General features: G+C 42.7%; 1 protein-coding gene across 8 annotated transcripts in view; it reads right to left on the bottom strand.

Moving 5' to 3' along the window:
* JSRP1 (junctional sarcoplasmic reticulum protein 1) overlaps positions 1-21,654 on the bottom strand; it is a 185,685-nt gene that overhangs the window by 76,862 nt on the left and 87,169 nt on the right. For 4 of the 8 annotated variants that reach the window (XM_085639993.1, XM_085639991.1, XM_085639992.1 and 1 more), the window contains one exon: positions 1,561-1,607. The exons of the other annotated variants lie outside the window; for them this stretch is intronic. In XM_085639993.1, coding sequence (XP_085496119.1) covers positions 1,561-1,599 — 39 coding nt within the window. In that variant the 5' untranslated portion in view covers positions 1,600-1,607. The remainder of the gene's footprint in view (positions 1-1,560; positions 1,608-21,654) is intronic. 8 annotated transcript variants of the gene reach the window in all.

The raw sequence follows: 21,654 nt of genomic DNA on the forward strand, positions 1-21,654 counted from the left end.
CATAACTAAAACATCACCCTTAACCTAGAAGCATCTCAAGCTGCCGGAGCAGAAAGAAAGATGGAGTCTCTCCCGTTTGAGGCCTACCAGGCCTGAATTCAGCACGGCTCCATGAAATACCCTCACTACAGGACAGGTTATCCCTAATACTAACAAATCTATCCCCTAGGATATGTGTGCAAGCCCTGATCTATGGGGAAGAACACAGGATCATGTCGAAGTGCCTAGTAAATAGGCTCCATTCACTACTCTAACCCTTAGACTTGGATGGTAAGAGACTGAAGTCACAAAAAATCACCCGTCAACACAATAGGGCCGGGAAAATCAAGCAGTACATCTACTTAGCCTAAATTTTGGTGAGAACTCAGAGTTTCTTCTTCATTGGATTCAAATGTAATCTGAACACTATATGTAGCTTTACTGCGTTCAAGGAACAGCAGTGACCATGCCAGGTAAAGGGCCAAGTATAAGGTCTGGATCCTAAAAGCGGGCTTTTGTTCACCCACCCCTAATCCCACTAGAAAAACTGTACGCCAAGCCTCTGCTTGTGCAACATTACGTTAAAGAGAAGAATGTACTTTACTATTCGAGACAGGGTTTAGAAAAAACAGATAAATGAACAAACTGCATGATTCGGGACCACTTAACTTATGGGGAGATCCATATGGATCAACATTCTCTTATTCTGCTCGTTTGTGGATCCTAGGATGGTGTTCCATCTGATGGATTTCGGCAATCAGGACTAAGCTGAAGGAAGTCTGTTAGCTCAAATATGTCAATGCCTTTAGAGGAACGGGGTTAATTTCTCTAAAAATCAATCCCTTTAATGGGTTTCATGATATTTTACTTTTACACTGCCAGTGAGCAGAAAGTGATCATTGCAGAAGATGTATTTCCTCAAAAACTAGGTTTTTTGTTCAAGCACATTTCAACTTACACTGATGACACTGTGATAGTGAACAACTGGGACAAGAGTCTGAAGAATTACATACACTCACTGCTATAATATGTTGAAGCAAATAAGTTGTTATTAAATAATGGTAAAACCAAAAACAAGTACAGAAAGGGGCTAAGACAAAGAATCTTTAATTGGTTTGCTTTAATGTGAACCTTTCACACAAAAGGGGAGCACAGATGGATTTAAGTAAAAGAAAGGGGGGAGCACTCCACTAAAATAGACACAATAAGGTATCTTTTGCGAGGAGACTCAGTTTGTCAAGCTAAAAAAAATTAAGCACCTAGTAACAACACTAGTTTTTAATTGAATCTGAATCGTATACAGCCCAGTTTTGTTGACCAGATGATTATACTGGCAAGCTGCCATACATTGAAATTTTACTGGGTGGGGTCTTAATTGATATGTGAAGAGTTTCACCTGGGGAGTGTAGGAAATCGTTTTTTTGTTTTGTTATTGTGTTGCTTTAATGTGAAGTCAAAGCTTGTGATTTTAGTTTTGGGGTATTAAAGATCTTAAGCTAATAAAGAAGGAAAAGCAACTCCTGTGACAAATAATGGTGCAATTTTTTGTCCAGTAATTATAAAGAAAAAGCAACAACTTACCTCGGATCTACAATTTAGATCCTCTTTGCTTTTTGACATTTGAACATCTGTAAAAACAAGAGAACATACCAGTCATGGCTACTATGAATGGTTTGCAAAGGCGCAATTCAGCAAAGTTGAACACAGAGTCGTACAAGGAAAACAATGGATTAATTAGAATTGGTGACAAAACGCTGACGATTTCAGTTCTGCCTAATGTACCTTCTTCAAAGAGAAAATAGAGACAGAGACAACTAAGGAACAGAAATTAGAAAAAAGCAACAAACAGTCATATGAAATAAGAGACGGGGCAGGTGGGTGGGTGTGAGTCAATAACAGAGATAGAGTAGCTATCGGAAGAGGTAGACCACTTGCTCTTCAAACCCATAATTCTTATGGTTGAGTCCCCACCTCCACCAGCAAGATAGCCCTTGAAGGCAGGTGGGAGTGGCATAGCGAAAAGAAAGCATACGACAAGAACTAAAATAAGTGTCACTTCGAGCTCCGCGTACAAGTCACTATTTGTGAAGAAATAGACAGAAGGCAAAGGAACTGCTGGCAGCTATCTGAAACAGCCACTCCCCTGAGTTGGATAGCTGTGGCAGCTGCTATCCTGCTGGAAGGGTCTGGATAGCTCCCGGGGGATTATTTGTTTTGCAGTGATAGAAAAAAATTCATGTGGTTTGTGGAAAGACTTCATTACCCATAGTTGGCACCAGTACAATCTACAAAGAACAAGTCACATAATGGTAGATTGGCAGAGATAACATACATAGAAACTGGGGATCCTTCTATGGTGCAAACAGGAACCGTGAGGAGAACTCAGGAGTATAGCTTTTAGTAATGAATGAAACTCAAAGACTATCATAATCAGAAACAAATATTTGGAAAGCCTCATGCCGTAAGTCAAGAGCTACTGGATAGCCGCCTCGTAGGCTGCAACCGGTGACACATCGCCACCTACCAGAGAGCATGGATACTGGCAAAGTTTCTGAAAATTGACTCCTGAAACAAGAACCTTCTGTCCAAAACATACAATATTTCGGACTAGCTCTCCAGGGGTTCTGATGGGAACACCACCAGGCTCTTTGAGAATAATTATATCCTTAGAACTGCAGGGCCCACTGAGAGAGCGCTGTGCTTCTTGATTGACTTTCAAATGCTGGCTTTGGACACAAAGTGCAAAGATAGGTAATACTAGCACCTCATTAGGAAGGAACAAACAGAGGCAGACTGAACAGGAACATATTTGGGTGGCAGGTGCAAGGATTTGAGTCTCAGAGTGAACTTTGGCACCAGGGATCACGAGCAAGAAAAATTTCTAAGTCACCACCAATGCAAAGCAGCAACAAAAAAAACCTTCCAATCGGGACACACCGGTGACAGGAAGCACAGCCCTTTGCTGGCGTTGAATACACGCACGTTCTGAAGGTCTGCCACTTGCAGGGTTCCAATGACTGAGGCTTACGGGTGCCATCTTATAGTCACTATCTTTCCAATGGCATGGTCATTTTGGTCCTCAATGGCTTCACAGATGTCCCAGACACATGAGGCATTCCTGTGTAGTGGGTTACTGGCATGTGGGAGGCAACAACTACTGGAGGTGCAGACAATCTCTTCTTTTTAAGAGTAACCCGCTCTCGCTGGACTGCCTTCGAGATGGACCCCGAGACAGGACACAGAGACCGCGTGGTCTGTTGTATGCCGCCAGAGCTAGTGCAACACCATTAGCCACCAGCACGGAGTCAGTAGGTGCTCGAGCATTAAAAAGATGAATGTGAATGATGCTGGGAGCGAGACTGAACAGAGGATGCTAGCACAAAGGATGCTAGCACAAAGGATGCTAGCACAAAGGATGCAGCAAAGCTCAAAACCTCTGGAGCAGTCGCTCCCAAAGAAGAAGCACTCGTGGCCTGAGCAGTAAAGGTGCTGTGGCTGACAAAAGATTAAATATCTCCTCCTGCTTGGGTAAGATCTGGAGCGAAGCATGCCTAGACCAGTTATATCAGCTCAAAGTACAGCAATGAAGAGTCAAGGCGCTCATTCAATTGTGGATGAAGAAAAGAAAATGGACGACTGAAAGTGGTTTCCATGTTTTAATGCTTCTCTCGCTAAGGGCGGGAGCTGCTTCTCCTCCCTGCCCTTCATGATCAGAACAAAAATCCCGGGCCTTTGAATTCTGCACTCAACAGGTTTCACTCCTTATTTCTCAAGGCCTTAACATGCATCTGGCACCTCAGGGAGAAGGCTGGGCACCGTGCCCAAGCTCCATGCACACACCACATACATCATGGGGTCATCCCTGACATTACGTTTCTGCACTTCAGTCACAGTCGGAGGAAAAACTTTGGTGGCGACATGGCACCACCAAAAGAGAGAAAAGACACAAAAATCACCAACAAAGCTGACATAAAAAAAAGACCAAGAGAACATGACAGGATCCAGCTTCATGAATGGGAATAGTTCAGTAGAGGGAACTATGAGGGAAGAAGTACCAATAAGAAAACCATAACAAGCATTTGCAATGCAATAAGTCTCGCATTAACGAGAGTTTAAGCTATTGGCAATGCAATAGCTTAAACTCTCGCAAATGCGAGACCTATCGCATTGTAAATATTTGTTTTTTTACTAGCACCCATGTGGCGCTTTCACATTTATGAAGGTCGCGCCCCTTTCTTTAAACAAGCCACGTCTAAAGAAAGGGGGGTGTCCAACATTAAAGTGAAACCGCGGCATGGGGGCTTTGACAAAAAAAAGCATCTGTTTGACAATAAATAAGTAAGCACGGCCGCTAAATGCGGACCGCACTGCTAAAATAAATAAATTTAAAAACGCGTCCGCTATAGTTAAACCGGACCACCATTAGTAGAAATTTAAATAAAAGCGGGCGGCGTGCTGGGAGGTAGTGGGTGGAATAGAGGAAGCACATTAAATAAAATAGTGCTCACCGACTTATGAAGCAGACCATGTAACAACACCAGTAAAAGGTCCAGTTGTTATGGGAGTGAACAAATGCAGACAAGGCGGTACCAAGGAGGGACTAACAAGCCTAATAGCAACTCGGAAGCCAGCGTTTACGAAGGACAATGACACAAGCCAGTCAAAAATATGGGCGGAGAGTGGGCGGGGCTTCAAAACCATACTCCACTATTGCATGCCTTGCAGCAGCGCATGCACTACCCAGGCTCGGCCTAAAAATAAAAATGTCCACAGACTTCAGGAGGAAAATATGGCTCTGTTTTAAAGTGTGTGTATTAGGGGAGCATTGTTTTCTCGCTCGTCATGCTTCAGTCATGCAGAGCTCCAACACTCAGTAATAGAGGTGATAATGGAAGCATACAGCAGGTAGGTGTAGAAGTATATGTGTGTGTGTGTATATATATATTCACTGAAAAAACCATAGGTTTCACACACGTTATAGTTAGGAATTAGCATTTAAAAAACCTTGCAAATTCACTTAAAAACCATAGGTTTCACACATGTTATAGTTAGCTGGACATTTCACTCGTGAAAAACCATTGAAATTCCTCCGTTATAGTTAGTGCAGGCAACTATAACTCACGCGACCGCAATCCTCTGCTGATGACGTCAGATATTACATCACTGTATTTAGACACTTATTTACCCATGTCTTCTTCCATTAATTTTTAGCTATACATATATTACAAAATTTTTTTTTTCAGAAAGACACATATGTCATCAGTGATGTAATATCTGACGTCATCAGCAGAGGATTGCGGTCGCGTGAGTTATAGTTGCCTGCACTAACTATAACGGGGGAATTTCAATGGTTTTTCACGAGTGAAATGTCCAGCTAACTAGAACATGTGTGAAACCTATGGTTTTTTAAGTGAATTTGCAAGGTTTTTTAAATGCTAATTCCTAACTATAACGTGTGTGAAACCTATGGTTTTTTTCAGTGAATTTGTACGGTTTTTTATATGCTAAGTTATGTATTTTTTTGTTTTTTTTAAGGTTTTCCACCGTGCGCGTACCGTACGCGCACGGTGCACTTCGCGTACCGTGCGCCCACGTTACGCAGTTCACGGAATTTTCCAGTTTCTACCGTACGCGCACGCTACGCGTCCTCGGCGATTTTTCGCAAAAAAATTAAAGGAAATTTTGGCCCTTGGGGGTCCTTCTGGGACCCCCTGACAAAGCCCCTCTGGTCAGGAACTGTCAACCCTGCCCCCTTTTCACGTTCTCCACCTTTGTTTTTCACCCCCTCAGACTGCGAGAGACAAAATGGCGGCCGACACTTCCTGGTTTCGACAGATTCGAATGTTTACTAAGATCTAACAACCAATCAGAATCGCGCTCGCGCACGGCAGCGTGCGCGTACGGTAAGTTTTACCGTACGCGCACGGTGCACGCTTATAGATATATATATGCTTTTAAATGCTATTTTCTCAGGAAATACTGAACAGATTTACACCAGACCTGCAAAAGGCACATCCCTGACCTGGGGACTACATCTCTGCCAAATTTCAAGTAATTCTGTTCAGCCGTTCGGGCTGTAGCTTGGACTAAAGGTCCTATGGAAAAATGCATGGGGAAAACGCGTTTTGGGACCCCCCCTTTTTCTCAGCCCCCGCTTGACGGATCCCCCCGAGACTTTCAGGGAAGGAGCGGAGCGCCCCACCTATTTTGAAAATTTTGCGAGGATTCGTCAATCGGCGTCAAAGTTATTCCAAATAGAATGTTGCGGATTTCCTATGGAAACACGATCCTAACTATAACTATCTACTGGCAACCGCCAGTAGATAATATATATATACACACACATACATATATATATATTTATATGTATATACACATATATACATATATATATGATATGATTAGGGTAAGTGTTCTTAGGGTTTGGAAGCGGGTAAGGGTATAGGGTGGTAAGGATGATTTTAGTTTTTAGGGGTGGGTATAGGGTGGTAAGGGTGTTTTGGCGGTTTAGGGGTGGGTGAGGTTAGGGGTTATGGGTTGATAAGGGAATAGGGTCGTAAAGTAAAAATTAATGGGGGCCAGGAAGGGCAGCCGTGAGTGGTATCAGGTAAATTGATACCATTTTTAAGTTAATGTTGTGCTCCACTGCACAGCTGTTTTCTGTGCTGTGCTTCTCCTTTGTGTGAGGAGCTTTTCCTGGTTCTGGAGAACAATAAGGGATGTCTAACCTATCCTGCATTGCACTCTACCCCAACGGAAAAGCTACAAAAATATGTGCCGAAATGCATAATTTCAGGCTCACTGTGATAAGAGTTTACATTAAAATAAATCTGAGCTGAGATCTAAACCCACTTGGGCCTGGCACCGACGTTCACTGCATTATACAACTTGTCTGGACCTAAAACCAACGTCTGACATCACATTGTGCTCCTAAACTAAGATTATAGAAATTAAGATACTTTCTGAGCACCAGGAGCTGTTAGCGGAGTCCCCCATCCAACAATTCCTGCATTCAGATGTTCCGCCCGTCATCTGCCTAACTTCCAGATTTAGGAAATCATTGCATGCACGGCTTAAACTTTCTGCATCTTCACAAAATGTCGCTTCCATTCTTTGTCCAACTTGCCGGAAAAAGTTTAAAGCTTTCCCAATCTCTACTTATAAATTCCTAAACCCACATTTCACAATATAGTGTTTTTTCATGTGTCAACAAATAATCATAGCACAATAAGCGCTATCCCGCGGTTTGATGCGGTGTGGATATGATCACCGTCTATACAATTTTTATTGGTACAAGATCCTAGATTCAGCCTTAAACTTTAGCCAGCAGCTCACAAGCTAGCAAGCTGCAGAGCAAGGAGTCCTGACTGAAAGCGATCTGTCTCCCACTCAATTCTTCCAGAAAGTGCCCGGTTTGCAGACCCAACGAGAAAGGGCTGAGAAGTCTTCTGAATTTGGCATGTAGCCTCATGACAGCCCCTCTTCCTTTTCACTGAAAAAGAAGATACAATAATTTTTTCCATGCTACAGACATTTTTTTTTTATGCTATTCCAGGACTCGCCCTGGGGCTAATATGTCTAATTTACTTTAGAGACCAATTTCTTTATTTATGAGTTTTGTAAAGCAGTACACACATATTTGTGGTTGCTTCACTTGGCTGTTTGACAATTCCTTATGGAGTGGATTGGAGGAGTCGGAAACGTTCCTGCCTCCTGATCGCATTGTGCGTCTACTGGCTTCATTAACGCTGTTTTGTTCAGGGTACTAGTCCAGAAGGAGTAGACACTGCCCTACTGGTTGTGTTTCAGGTGACAGGGACAAGTCTGACACAACAGTGCTGGAAAATCTTGTCACTTTGGTCTTAGCACTTGACAGTTAGCAGTGTTAGCAGTTGAAGAACTACTTGGGAAGGACAATTTTTATTTTGTTCATGAACTACTTGCGGTTCTCCTGCGGACAGCGGTACATGGTTTTTAAAAATATGGGTCATGTCATTCTTAGAGCTGTTCCTCCACCTTTTATTCTTTTGAGTCACCTCGGCCTAACCCTGTAGGCATGACCAAAGTACTGAATCTTGTGTGGATACCCACTGGTTTACTTGGCTTTTTTGAGGTAGGGCTTACCCACACCTAGGCCTTACCCATGAAGGCCGTGTTTATTTTTCACAAGACGTCAGTGGAGTGCTTCAATCGAGGTCTGGGTTTTGTTAGTTCTTCCTGATGATTGGGCATGATTGCTGCCTTGATCAGTAATATTTGTGGTCCCTAAATTTGGACTTAGAAAAGGCAAAACTGCAAGATCTTTCATTACTCCACCCTCCTAGATATTGATACTTGTATTTGATGGTCAGAACTGAGGCCAGTTACTGCTCTTTACTATCAAATTTGCCTCCTGCCTGTCCGCACCCTCTCAGCAAGTAAACATTCAATAATTCTGGTCTCCTACCATAGCCCCGCCTCACGCTATTTCATAAAGCTTCAAGCTCGTTCTCCATCTAGGTCGACTTGATCTAAGAATTTCAGGATTGCCCTCTGACGCTTACCAATGGTACCCGACTCGGTCACAAAGTTGGCAAGGGAGTCCGGTTAGTCCATTCACCGCCCCCCAGAGGCCATCCACTCCCATGTACAGACAAGCGGCCTGGGCTTTAATGGACACTAAAGTGAAATCTTTGCATTGCGGAGCTCCTTGACCTTATAACTTCCATTCCCCAGGCCTTCCGCACTGGAGGATTACCAACCCATCCAAGATCTGGTATGATTACATCCTCCTCACTCAGAACAGGACAAATGTAACCCCACCATCAAAAAACACTAGGCAGGATCCCCACTGCCCCTTGCCTGGACTACATAATGTATTTTTGCGGGTCCTCCATTATGATGGACCGAAAAGCAAGAGTGTCCACAATGGAAGCTTTATGGAACATTTATTTTTCTCCACTGGCTTGCAGTATCGCCCTTTTGAGAAGCTTGCCGCAATCTTCACAACGAGAGACGAAAGAGCCACAGATAGGGGCCTAGCTACCATGGTGCCGATCCCGATCCGGGTCGGAAGGCACTCCGACCGAACCGGATCCGGAGTGTTTTCCGACCGAGCCGGAGTCCTGCAGTCCGACCGAGTGAGTACGATGCGGCCGTATGCTGTCGGACTAGGTTCGGTCGGACTCCCACAGAAGTCAATGGGAGCCAGTCGTATGACGCGTACATGGGCTCCCATTGACTGAATGGGTACGTCGCGGACGAGTGTGCCCCCTACAGTGAGTACGCATCGGTACCATCCGCACCGTACATGCCTGTGTTGGGGGGACCCTTGGGTCTCTCCCTGTGTCCGAGTTGTAGGGCTGCGGGTGACAGGGGGTCCGACGCGGACCCCCAAAGGCAACCACCCGGACGATTTGTGAGCCGGACACTCCGGCTCACACAGGCTGTCCGACGCTTGCATCGTACTGGTTGGGTCGTGAATTGCATCCATTGCACGCCACGGTTAGCTTATGACCAAGACGTACGGAGCGGTTCGGACCCGGAAACAACTCGGTCGGTGAATTTCATGTAGCTCGCATCGTACTTGCTCGCTCGTACAGCTGTACGAGTCGGGCGGAACACACGCGCACTGCTCATCGTTTTTCCAGCCGGATCGCGTTCGGTGCCCTTCCGACCCGGATCGGAATCGGCCCCTAAGTGTGCATAGATTAAGATGTACCTGCACTGAGAGGTGTAAGCGGCCATTGTACTTGAATGTTGGCGGTCTTTAACAATCCCACTGGGGGTTAGAAAGGCCTATTTTTCCAGCTTGAATGAGGGCCCTTGGCACCCCTCAACTACAGTGGCCTAACTCTTCTTACATTTTGAAAGGTACCGCCCAAATAGGAACCTCAGATCAAGTAAAACGAATGGGCTTGTCAATAACTGCACCCAAATAAAAGCCAGGTGGCATCCTTGAAGAGACCTTTCACTCACCAAACATAGCCAAGGCAGAGCACAAACAGTTCAATCTACTGGGGAGGGAAGGAGGCACAGGCATCCATACGCACATTCGAATTTGGAAAAATAGCTTTATTTCCAACAAGGTTCTTCTTAAAAAGTAAATCTCATAGCTAAACACACGTAAACGTTATAAAAGGATACATTTGGACTAACATAACCAAAATGGTCTTCAAATAAATTTACATTCAAATTAATGCAAGCCCACAGTACAATGTGAATTAACTGGTTATCAAATATCAAAATGTCTCAGTATTGGCTTTCAGCATCACTGGGGCTACTGACAAGGAAGCAGCAGGTCAAAGTATGGATGGTCCATATCGAGATCGGGAAACACATCTGTGACATCAGGACACGCATCTAGGACATGCATGAAACTCCTCGAGGACAGCGGGCTGCTTTCAAGCCTGGGTGGACCAAGGGATTCTAGACCCACTCAGTCCTGAAACCAGCCCCGAACGAGCAGTACACAAAATGTTCTTGTAGGTACACGTGCTTTCTTTAATGTTTTAATATCTTATCTTGTCTCTCAGAATGCCAACAAAATCACTGTCACAAAAGGATTACAATTATTCATACCTAATACAAAGAATGAAACCAAAACGTTTTTATATAAAACTATTCAGCTAACAATTCAAGAGACTAATCAAGAGAGCTGGGTTTAAAGAGGACTGAGGGCAGGTACAGGTGCAATTTCCACCAACCACTGACAAAGATAGGTCTTATTAATTTGAATGTCTCTTCCAGGGATGTATTTGCATATAAAATCATTTAAAATATTTGGTTGGGTTCATTAAGAAGACAGCGTACAAATAAACGGGTGCATTGTAAGACATATGAACTTGAAAAAACATGTTTTGCTTCGTGTTTACCAGCTGAAGAGCTTGTTTAACCCTCAGCCGAAAGGCTGGTCTACCTCAGCGGCGGCCAGCGCTCCAGATATGTGGTTGGCCATCATGTCAGTAGCCATCTTTCTATCAAGTCACTCCTCCATTGCCAAAGCCACTCTAGGGGTGGGGGGGGGGGGGGAGGGGGATATGCTGACAGTTGTCTGCCATACCATGCTGGCCCAGCAGATTTGTTGACGCTTATGTTTTTTCAGATGATACACCCTCCAAGGCACCCATTAACACCTTCCGCTTGCTCAGAGCAGGCTGAAAATGTCAGCACTTTTATACCAGAAATCCCAGAAATAAGAGAAAAAATGCACAGCAAAAGACATGGTATTTTCGATTCGATGCAATTATTTCCCGCTTTGGGGGGAAAAATCAGAACAGCCAGAATTTGAACGGTAGTAATGGTCGGGATTGCAATGTCCAACCTCGAGGTATCCCCGCGCCAAACTCTGGGCAACTCGTAATGAGGGCATTGATTTAATTATGTGGCTTGTATAGCGCCAACATTTATACTTGCGAGGACTTTTAACACACTTTCCTGTAACAAGCAAAACAACAAAAGGTTTGCTGAATGAGAAGCCTGGGATAAAAAATTAAATGGGTCAAACTCTATAGATTGTAATTTATTGAAGGGCTCGGGTCCTAGGACATCACATATACAATCTATCTGTTGCAGCTCCGTCCTACAGTCTAGACTTGTCCAACTAGGGAAGCACTTATGAAAACCTCTCTTGTCTCTGGCTTTGCCCACCTACTACTTGGAAGTGCACTTAGTCACCTGTCCACCTAGAATAGCTCTTATGACCACCTGCCAATACTGTAAGTAGCTTTGCCTACCTGATGCAGGGTGGAAGGCAATCTGCTATGTATGGGGGAAGATGCGATGCCAGTGGCAGGAAGTGTGAGAAGCTGGCACAGCAGTGAAGGACTTCTTGACCCTATACTCTTAATCCACCACCATCCGTGGCATGTCATGTACATTCTAAAACCCACAAAAAGTATGCAGCATTTACCCAGGGTTTCGCTGGTGACACAAAAAGCGGAACCCAGGCACCCATGGGTTAATGAAAGGTGTACCTGGATATATATATTGCAGAAGCACAATAAATTAACCATGATGGAAAAAGCACCTTGCAAGGCTAACTTTCAAGAGGTTCCGATTCCACACGAGACGGGCGAGAGACGGGACATGTCAGGTTGCAACTTTTAGTGGTCAGAGATGCTAGAATATTATGTGACTACCAATTGCCATGGGAGAGAGGGTACACGTGCCAGGGCCGGAGATATTACACTGCAGCCATCACCACCCACCGTTCCTGCCACGACTGCCAAATGGTTATGCCAGTATTACCCATCACACTTAAAGAAGTGTGACACACTGGACTATTACAGGTCACACACACCTTTAGGGATGGCCTGGAAGAGCGAGTTTTATCATTTTTTTAATACATTAAATTGGTGAACATCTGTATTGTGCTAAAAAAGAAAAAGAAGATGAGAGCTCCACCATACGCAGTACTCTTATAAACAAGTTCCTTTGGAACCTGACGGAGCAGCTTCTTTTAGGCCTGGCGCGTACGTAATTTCACAGGAATATGGACTAATCACCATTCCGGTGCAAAGATTAAACGATTGGGGCCTTCAATACCCCTGAGGACATCACATCTGTGTGGAGCTCCTCAGCGCGTTATACCGCATTTTTGGGGACTATTCACCACATTGTAATAGCTACCTGGGACGCCCTTAACTGGCACCAGGACTAGGTTGCCCCTTCCACCCCTCTGTCCTGAAGAAGACCCGCAAGCGGAGGTCACAATTTACCCTCAACGCATAAGTCGGGTCGAAACGTCGACGCATATCCCCCAGCAAGGGCCTGTACCACATCCTTTCCCCACCATCAGGATGTTGCATTCATGCACTTACAGAACAATGCAAAATATGTTGTAAATAACTGTCGAGGACAGGCCGTATTGTACTGTTTTTTCTCATAAACCAGCATCATCCTTAAACAAAGAAATACTTTGTAATTCTAAATCCTGTGATTTTCACCTTTCTCTGCTCTAGCACGAGCACTCCCTTTTCCCTCTCTCTTGAGCAACCTTTTACTGCATCTGTGTGGTAATGTCATTACCGTTTGTGTTATGTTTGCATTCAACTTTGAAAATATATAAAAAATGAATTTCACTCAACTAAAGATTGTGGGTGTATTTTGTGTAGACGCATTGTGTATCTAGAAAAAATGTTTTTCCTTTCAGGGTGAGCATTTACTAATAACTACATTTGAATAGTATTGATTACCAGTGGTTGACCGGTTTGGCAACCCCCATATGATAAAGTTTCCCCCAATATTGTTTTTTTCCCCCCCAAGGTTAGTCAAGGACCAGTTTTTTCCATATTACATTGTATCCAGGTCCTGTGGCGATGATCGGGTTACCCCATTAATGTGTAATGGGTGTTTAAAAATATGCGCTGCTGTTGAGCCCCAGCAAAAATTAAGCACTGATTCTGTTACCTGATAGAAGGCCATTGTGCTGGTCACTCTAATATGTTTATCTATTCTGGTTCTTTGTGATTGAAAAGACGGTTTTTTGTTTAATTATTTATTGTTTTATTTTTCGCTCAGTGGAACTGTCCCACTAAATTGGAAATCACTTGAACCTTTTTTTTAAAAAACAAATACAAAAGTACAAAATAAATACAGAAGTAGGTGAATAAAAGTAAATAAAAGCTTCTGAACATGGGAGTTGGTAGCGATCTGATTCAGAAGGTCGCTATCGGCTTCCTGAACACATTCTCCCACTCTTTTTAGGGGTTCTCTGAGGACTTCTGCCATGGCCCCACTCATCATTTCCCATTAAAAGTTTGTCACAGCAGAGGAGGTAGAGGTCAGGATTTTAGAGACCCCTCAACGCCTTCGCTTCCAAGCACAGACGCGTGCGACACACTGGTTGCCCATAGGTTATATCCTTCTGCCCAGGACTTGGGTGCAGAACAAACAAGATGGCGGCGATCAGAAACAGATCGCATCCATGTCTTTCCTCCACAATACCACATTTCTTGGTGTTGAAAGGTACAGTATAGTCGAGTTTCATGGTGATACAGACCCTTTAAGATGGTCTTGGAGCTTCTAAACTCCAGCTTGGTCTCCACCATTGAGGCCTTGAAAAAGCCAGGAAGCACCTTATAGGGTAGGACAGGGCAGACCGCCCTGTAGAGAAAACTGAATCGCACCTACTTCACTCTTGCATGGGCTAATTCAGCCAACACGTGTTTAGCCCTTCAGTGGAGGAGTAGGGCTTTTTTAAGGCAATACTGGATAATTAACGTGAAGTCACAATAATGAAGGCGCTCATGGGTGAGGGCACCCCAAGCCAATAGGAGTGAGCAGTAAAGTGCTACGGTCTTCAATACTTCAACCGGAAGTTGAGGTCTGCAGTCTGTAATCGTGACTTCCATTTTGTGGTCTGTTCAACAGAGCGACCAATGGGCGAAACACATGTCGGCTGATTATCACATGCAAGAACAAAATGCAGCAGGTCTGAAACTAACAGAAATTCTATTCAACAAAGGAAGAAAATCAATAAATTTACTCGACAAAGTTTTTAAAAAAATATATTAAAATTTGTAATTTTTTTGTGTCATTTACATGTTTCACCGCACACCATGTGATATTCACAAAAAGTTCAGGAATCTCACACTCCACTACTTGATAGGGTGCCACGTTTGAAAATGCGCCACAAAGCCATTCAAAAGTTCACAAGTGCTATACATATAGAAATAATATAACATTTAAGAACTGCGGTGTACAGTGGATACAAAGCTGGCACTGGGCAAATATCCGTCCCCCTTTGTCGCTGTTGGCAAAATACAAGTGTATTTTGTGGAAAACAAAATGCACAGTGTGTACCAAAAACAAATATTGTGTAAAGATCTTTTTTAAAAGATCTCCAGGCAAATAAAGCAGACAAAACCGGGCCACAGCTGCGAGAAGGCGGTGGCGCCGTTTTCACGAGGCAGGTGACTTCCCAGATAGCATTTATTTGCTCCCTGGTAACATGAGCGCCTCAACTCCACTCACGATGCTCTGCAGAGCGCCCTCGACGGTGCCAAGGCGCTCGAATGACAGGCGTCCTCGGTTAACCCTAGAGGTGCCAGGGCGTGTGGTGCTCCCGTGCCCACGGTATTGTCTGGCTGGGGGGGGGGGGGGGGGGGGGTACCCTGGCTCTTCCCGTCATGCAGTTTCCTTGTGGGGTCGGCATGTACTGGCAGCTGGGCGCTCGGAGCCCCCCTCCATGTTCTCTTGCCAAACACAGGGACAAGCCACACGAAAAGCCGCATTGTGTTTATTTATTTATACAGCGCCACAAGCATCCTCAAGGCCACTTCTAAGTGCTACAAGGGCATTATGCAGACAGCGCATGCGGTTGTAACAAATGATTCACAATCGGTGACTGGGGAAGCACTGAAAACCGCACCTATCACTATCCCCTATCGTCACAGAAAAAATAAGAAATCACAGAAAAATGAGAGAAAGAGCACGAGTAGGGGAAACCGGTCAGAATATGCTCCCTGACAGGAAATCAATTCCCGATTCCAAGATCTGATACAAAGTCACTCAGCACTCAATCAATCAAAGTACTTTATTCGACTCTAGATAAACTATAAAAGATTACACACACATATTATCATTAAAATAAAGAAGTACTCAAATCGATCAAGGAGTTTCCAAAATATGTAGTAAAAATCTGAGTACCCCAAGATCAGGGGTCCAGACACTTTGATAATCTGTGATGTACATTAAGGCGACTCTTTGCAACATCTTACCTTGGTAAATAACCAATAATGTATATGTCATGATACTGGGCTTGCTAAGTGTAACCAGCACTGTTTAATGTTATTTTTTGGATAAATAAAAACGCATACAAAATTAAAAAAAATCTGAGTACATCATAGGTCACAAATGGGTCGTGCCCTTTAACCTTTTATGAAAAAGATACAAAGCAGTTCAAAGTGTGAATCATAAACATGAGCCTTGATCGTGTTTGCTGGGGCTCTCTCGGCACTAGTTCTGGTTTGGACAAGGAGCAATTAAATAATATAAGAGGCTGCAAAATCGAAAGAGGAGTTAACCCATAAAGGTTTACCAGGCAATTTCATCATTAAACTTCAATGCTGGCTTTTCAATGCTGCTGTCCAAGTTCATATCCTCACGAGTGACCTTAGAGCATAGATGCATACAGCAGGGGAAAGATGAGGCCACATTAGGTGAAGCATTTTAAGGAATAAATGCAGGACTACCTCAATTATTAAACGAATGCTAGAGGAAAGAACCTCTATTCCACAAGACTTGCGAAACATACTGGTCATTCTTCAAAATGACAACCAGTCAATGCAACCAGGAGGAGAAGGACCTCTTCTAACACAACATGTTAAACCTTGGTAAGTTTTCACTGTAGTCTGGACGTATTTAAGCTGAGTTTCTCTTGAAAATGTGGATCTTTAGCTGTTAACACCAACCAGGGCCGGACAAAGTATAAACAAGGGTATTTGGTGTTGTTAAGACATTGATCCAATAACAATTCCAGTCTATAACAGACTAACTCAAAACTGCATGCATGCTGCCGCAGTCTTGAATGTCGCTGAAACAGCACGAAGCTTTGGCAATAGAGTGCTTTAAAAAACAAAAAAACATAAAATGCCTTCAAAGTTACGGTGAGATGTTAATTTCCTGCAAAACGCAAACAAACCTGAAATACCTGCCGAGACCTGCACAATAGAAGCAGGTGAACAACATGTGCAAACCAAGCTGAGTATATATTGTGACAAGTCCAAAATAATGGACTTTGGTAACACAAAGTAACATTTCAGCAGGACAAATTTTCAAAGTTGATTAGGAGAATGTCTAATTTATAATTACGTACATGTAAATGATTCTAAAAGATTAAACAGTGGATAGTTCTTCAATACATGACTGATAGATCTTAAACTATAGGAATGCTGGATGACGTACACTACATCTTGGATGAAGGAAACACCCGTCTCCTTGCCCTTCACGACATCTCAGCAGCATTTGACACAAATGATCACTACATACTACCCTCTGTTTTGGAGGACTGCTTTCAGGTGCAAAAACAACTGCTATTTTATCTATAAAATTATTGTTAGCGAATTATGATAGAGGTGTGCACTGGAGAGAACTCTCTGATGCCTTGTGCCCCCTCCGGTTCAATCTGGGCAACCACAATTTTCAACATTTATCTGGATCCAGCAAGTACATTATTTGAGAAGGAAGGTGTTTCCATTCACCAATACGCAGAACTTGAAAAAGGCCTCAATCAACAACCTACTTGTCCCCTGCTTGACAAAACCTCAAATTGGATGTCAAAGAACTTCCTAATGCTAATTCCAATTCAAATGGAAATGTAGCTCATCACAAGACACATTAAGAAATGTAATCCTTCACTCATGAACTAAAGGTAGACATTATTCCCCATCCTTCTGTTCCACAGTAATGACTCAGGGCGTTTCTTTAGACTCCACCCAATCACTGGGCCGGCAGTTCAACCACACAGCCAATGTAACCAATTATCACTTTTGCTCACTTAACCCCTTGCGCGCTGCACACATTCCCCTGCTGTGCGGGCGAACTAATGAGTGGGTGGAGTTCGGACGGCTCCCGGCGGTTCTTCGCACACGCCCAACGTGACGTCGGACGGCATGCAAGGGGTTAAAATAGGTAAAACAATTCCTTCCTCCCACCCACCTAAGAAGAGCAGCACATGCCATCGTCATTGTACAACTTGATTTTAGTACGCTTTAATAGCAGTCATGCCTCAGTCTTCTCTCACACAGCTGAAAGTTGGTCTCCACTCCACAGTGAGGCTCCTGACCAACACACTCAAACGTGACTATATGTTACCCATGGAAGCTCAAATCAAATTCAACACTGGGTATCTGGCTTAATAAATCAGTTCACCTAAATAATCCCACTCCTACTTGACAAATTAGGCAAGCAAATCTACAGGCCAGAGGGCCTTAGAAGTAGAGATTCACTTTTTCTAGAAGTCCCGAAATTCAAATCCAACCAAGCTGTATTTCAGGGATGTATGACGTTACAACGCATGCTGTTACAACGCATGCTGTTACAACGAAAGTTTTACAACGCGAGTGCATTGACAACGCAGGACATTACAACGCAAGTCTTTACATCGACTTGCACAAGATGGCGTGCTAACATTAAAAAAGTGTAATTTACTATTCCAACTCCAGTCCACGTAACAGTAGGGAAGGTGTTGGGATAGTAAACTACACTATTTTTAATGTTAGCACGCCATCTAGTGCAAGTCGATGTAAAGACTTGCGTTGTAATGTCCTGCGTTGTCAATGCACTCGCGTTGTAACAGTTTCGTTGTAATGGTAGTGCGTTGTAAAAGTTGCGTTGTAAAGGTTGTTCCCCCCATTTCAGACATGCAGAGAGGCAACTACTTTGTTCATTTCTTCTCTTCCATCGGATCCAGGAACACAAACCCCTCTCCTTGTCTTCAGGAAATGTTAAAAGTCTCCCCTTTTAAAAATCACACCTGGAATAATACAGGTGAAACCGCTGCTGGAACCATTAATGTACATTTTCTACATCCCTTTTGTATATTTTGCTGTAGTCCAATCTATTCATGCAAAATGGCTCTTATGTGATAAGAATGTTGGTTCTATGAGAATGTTAACAGCTGTAGGGTGGCAGCACTATTAAAACTGTTAAATACATGTGTGAGGTTTCTTGGAAATTTAATAAGTATATGGTTTTAACTAAGTTCTACGCCATGCAAAGGCATCTGAGAATAGTTGTTAGAAGCAGGGAAGAACTCAGCTGCTTATACCCCTTACGTACTGTCTCAGAGTCCATCAGGGTAATACCAGGAGATCATCCCTACCCTTAGGACCCTATGTATCAACCTCAGAAATTACAAAAACTAGGGTTAATCTGTTTAAATACTAAACACCAATATATACAAAAGGACAATGTACAAAACATAATGTACTCTACTGTATATAGCTTGTTTTCTGAAAGTATTGTGTCAGATGAAACAACATCCCTTTGTTTATTATCCATTGGCCACTAACTCTGTATCAAACTAAATTAAATGCCAGCACTTTTGGTAAAATCTAGATTGTTCAGAATGGAAACTTAACCACAGAACAAATATTACAGCATGGAAAATGGTCACTTTATGGCTCCTTAGGTCTTAGCTGTATTTGTACAACCACGAAAGGGCAATGCTATCAATGGAGTTATATATCTAGCATACCTTAAAATTAGAGGAAAAAGACATATATTTTAGACTGGACGACTCAAAACATATTCAGACGTGCGACGAATGTCAGATATCTCGTTAATACCAAATTGATCTGCAACTGCTGGATATGTGGCTACCCAGAACTGTGTCATTTTCTGCTAATATGCCTTAAATCTAAAATACTAATTTATGGACTATTGACACTTATATGCTTTGAATAAGAATTCATGGACATGAACTATCTCGTTTAAGAGACTGCGTTCTGCATGCTCACAAAGAAGCAGTTACAAGACACCCTCTTGGTTATGTAGTAATTTTACTGTGGCAGTCACTGCATGGGAAATTCAACAGCCTCCTGACATAGAAGCACTGTTGCAGCGTACGAGGGAAAAAAATTAAAAACAACCTTGGTGAAGCTGGAGCGACGCCATCGTGTGAAAAAAACAAAAACATTAGTCAAGCCGAGGCAGAGTCTCCCCATAAAAAGAAATAACATTTGATTAGACAGGCTTGGGTAATAGAAGAGGTAGTAGCCTGAGAACAAAGAGACTCTACACAGACAATCCTGGTTTTGCTTTGGGGCCTAAGCCCACCCCCATGTCTGGGCCGTGTGCATCGGCATCGTCTCCACTGAAGTCTGTTGATCACAAAAAAAATAAAAAGGTGTGGACAGGCCAGCAGGTAATGGTCTGAGCTGTGGTGATTATATAGTAAATACACCTTGAGGAGCAACAGTGGTATGCCTTGATATGTTGAAGGGGGGATTTAACTAAATGAATGGGTGGCATGGCGTGAATGCTTGTAGAAACTGAAGGAAACAAAAAAACTGTAGCTGGAAATTCACTGGAGGACCATCTACAGCGAGTAAAATGAAACAGTGAAAATCATGCTGTGAAATGAAGAAATGATCTTCATGCAGTGAAATGAAGAAGTGATCTTCATGCAGTGAAATGAAGAAGTGAACTTCATGCAGTGAAGTGAAGAAGTGATCTTCATGCAGTGAAATGAAACTGTGATCTTCATGCAGTGAAATGGGCAGAATCATAACACAGTTAAATTAGCAGAATCATATCGACGCACATGGCGGAAAGAGCTGTGAACAATTATCTTCTTTTACATCATGTGGGAATAAAGAATACAGCTATGCCTGTGTCTGTTTTCATTTACTCTGCTGTATTGTTGAACTCAACAAATTGCCAAAATAGCTTGAATTTGTCAACTGCGTGTGACAAGCTGGAACACATTTTTTGGGTATTTTCTTAAAACTTTAGATATCCTAGGGAACAATTGTTTGCTATTTAGATGGTATGGATGAGTTTTATGTCTGATCTGAAAATGTTTTGCTATGCTTGATAATTGTGCTAATAAGTTTCTCTTTTTAAAATATAATTTCAATGAACCGTAAATGTCGCCTTTTTGCCTTATCTAATATTATAAACGACGCCATAAAACCTGGACAATTCTTCACTAACAATTGGGACTTTGGGGTTCTGGTGACATCATAGACAACTCAAACTTCACTGTTGTTGCTTATTTGAAGGCACTCGGAACCCCTCAGTGGAAAAACGTCCCGTTAATAGATACTCATTCATTAATGTTATTTATTATTGTAATTTGGTACCTTCTTATTCTAATTTAAGATACTTTTATCATTATTTAGCATGCCTTCAGTTGCAGAAGGATAACACAGTTAGAATTCCAGCCATTTTAGGTTCCCATCTTTGTTTTGTGTCGATTTCTACAGTTTTCATGATTCACAGTATCCCAAACAATATACCTCAGAAATCTAACCACTTCAGATTTCCAGACTTATACTTACGTCTGCAAATTGAACACACTGTTTACTATTTGGAAGCGTGAGTATTTTTACCTTTTGCCCAGGTTTTGTTCCATATAGAAAACATTTCCCCTTATGGAGAAAATCCTTACCTTACAGCCTCTGAAAATACAGCGTTGCCCGGGGAACTTTTAAAGTCACTTTACCTGCTTAACTCTAGCATATTTTGCCTCTGAATATGGATATAACAAATTGCATGCAAAAAGGAATTGGTAATATTTCTTAATACTCTTAAAGTTGGCAACTGTCTGAGTGTTCACCACATTTCCTATCACCCCCACCTGAACCCCCACCTGAGAAGATCTATGTGCCAATTTGAAAACTTACATTTATTCACACTTATGATAATGGAATAATGTAGGCAAATTTCTTCTAGTCATAGGTGAGATACAGGTTTAGAATTGTCCTTGAGTTGCGATTCGGTGAATCGAGATTTGAGAAGTTTGACGACAATTCCAACTTTTTGCAGTTTTAAAGGCAATCTACAACAAGAAAATGTTTGTGGCTCTGACAACAGGGGGAGATATATATATATATATATATATATTTTTTTTCCCCCAAAACATATTTTCTTTGTAACAATTTATGGTGCTCCTATTGGGGAGCAACTTTTCATAACTATGTTTAATGCATGTATTCTCTAGAATTCCTTATCATGTGCTGTAAATGG

This window comes from Triturus cristatus, chromosome 12, assembly GCF_964204655.1.
Source record: "Triturus cristatus chromosome 12, aTriCri1.1, whole genome shotgun sequence".
Classification (NCBI taxonomy): Eukaryota; Metazoa; Chordata; class Amphibia; order Caudata; family Salamandridae; genus Triturus; species Triturus cristatus.